The 2077-nt window shown below is 42.5% G+C and overlaps 1 protein-coding gene across 1 annotated transcript in view; it reads left to right on the top strand.

Moving 5' to 3' along the window:
• The window catches only part of jag2b (jagged canonical Notch ligand 2b), a gene marked incomplete at its 5' end in the record, with an annotated part of 57882 nt that overhangs the window by 40222 nt on the left and 15583 nt on the right, over nt 1-2077 (top strand). Inside the window, 3 exon segments of the mRNA XM_014015400.1 lie at nt 735-848; nt 1194-1240; nt 1329-1502. Of these exon segments, the coding sequence (XP_013870854.1) occupies nt 735-848; nt 1194-1240; nt 1329-1502 (335 nt within the window).

Here is a 2077-nt window from a genome sequence, read left to right as displayed (position 1 = left end):
GTGTGTGTGTGTGTGTGTGTGTGTGTGTGTGTGTGTGTGTGTGTGTGTGTGTGTGAGGTGTTGGGTTTCAGAGAGACAACAGCTGTGGAGGTGTGTGTGTGTGTGTAGGACTCGACTCCAGCTCTGGACCTTCATGATGTCTGAATGAAGGAAATGTGTGTAAAACGTTAGAACTGTGCTGTAAACATTAGCTTACACATGTTCTAAACGCTGTAAATATATTTAGCTAAATGTTATATTTAGCTAAAGCAACATGGRGTAGACCAATCACGTCTTGTCACATACGCTCTTTTTCCACTGGATTGTTTTCATTTATTGATTTTTTTTGATGAGTTTTATTGAACTGAAAGCAGCCAGGTCAATCAGCAGGTTTAGGATTTAGCAGAACAATGATTTTAGTGGAAGCTAAATGTGACGTTGGAACAAAAACTTAGTTCTGTTATTAGCAGAACGATGTCCACCAGTGGTAATTTAGTATTTCCATGAGGATAATGTGCTAAATAAGGTTTTTTTTTTCAATAAATACTGACGGAGATGTGACCAAGTTTAGACTTTTGCCCCCCTGTGTAACTGAGGTTGAGACTCCTGCTCTACGCTGATGACTTGTTGTTGTATATTTCTGTTGACAGCACGGCTCGAGACGAGCTCGTTAACAGTAATTGGCACTAATCAAAGCTGTGAGCTTTGGATCCTGGTGTGTCTTTCTTTACTCCTTCTACCTCCTGCCTTCACAGATGCAAATGAGTGTGCAGGACAGCCCTGCCTGAACGCTTATTCTTGCAAAAATTTGATTGGTGGATATCACTGCGACTGTTTCCCGGGATGGTTGGGACCGAACTGTAACATCAGTCAGTATTATTTTTCCTCCCTGCCCTGACAGTGACCCGTTCTTCCAGTAACATCACTGTACTTCTGCCTCCTCTCACTTGTTCAGCACTCAAACGTAGGCGTAGTTTAGCCTCTTTTACTTTCCCACATGTGGCAACTTGCTGGTTTTCCTGGCTTTAGCAAACTGAATCTGTGGCTCTGCCATGCATGCTGTCTAACTGCGAGGAGTTTTTACAGCTGGTTTGGCTTCGTTTCTTTTTCTTTCCAATCTTTGTTCTGATCTGTGAACTGTAGATTAATTTAACCCCAGAGATGAATTGAAAATGATTTCACAAATAAACTTCACCATGTTTCTTTCTCTTCAGACGTCAACAGCTGTCACGGTCAGTGCCAGAACGGAGCAACGTGCAAGGTATGGGTTTTCATTTTTAGATGGGGAACTGGATGAATTAGCAGATGATGGTCACACTTTTTAACTTGTTTTTAAATGTAACCTTCAGACCGGCCCGAGGGGTTACCACTGCCAGTGTCCTCCTGCCTTTAGAGGCACTCACTGTGAGATCCAGAGGAACTCCTGTGAGAGCCCACCCTGTCAGAACGGGGGGCAGTGCCACAAAGTGCTGGACGGCTTCGTGTGTGAATGCCCACCACAGTTTGGTGGCCAGCTGTGTGAGGTGAGTCCCTGCAACTATATACACAAACACACAACTGTATACTTTTATATTGTGCTTCCAAGGAGCCAGACTCTCTTTAAATGGTCTTTTTAAGCCTTTCTGCTGGACTTGATCTGCTGCTGAGTTTGACCTTTTTTACCAGCAGCTGTCACACAAAACTAGTTAATTTATTAAAAGAAAAACCAACGATACACTGTTAAACACACAACGCTCCCCAACAAGGTGATTCCCCAAACAGGAGACATTTCCACATCCTGTGGCAGCAGTTTGCAACAGTTTCCCCTTTTTTAATGAACTGTTCCAAATGGGAACACTCCAGTTTTTCAGCCTCACACTGCGTTTCAACGGTCGTCCTCTAAAAGCTTTGATGTACCACACCTGTTTTCATGCAGACGTCCAAAACACGACCTTTTGAAAACTGTTTTAGAACTATTACACACTAGCTGTGTTTGCACTGAAAATGTCCACAAAACTTTGTTGATATTCTGTTAATGTAGAAAAACACAGTTTCACAACTGCAGTGTTTCCATTAAGTAATAAATGTTCTTAAAGTCACGTGAATACGTTTGTTCTCA

Source organism: Austrofundulus limnaeus, unplaced genomic scaffold (assembly GCF_001266775.1).
Source record: "Austrofundulus limnaeus strain Quisiro unplaced genomic scaffold, Austrofundulus_limnaeus-1.0 Scaffold129, whole genome shotgun sequence".
Lineage (NCBI taxonomy): Eukaryota > Metazoa > Chordata > Actinopteri > Cyprinodontiformes > Rivulidae > Austrofundulus > Austrofundulus limnaeus.
Note: the sequence above shows the minus strand (reverse complement) of the source record. Positions and strands in the feature narration are given on the sequence as shown.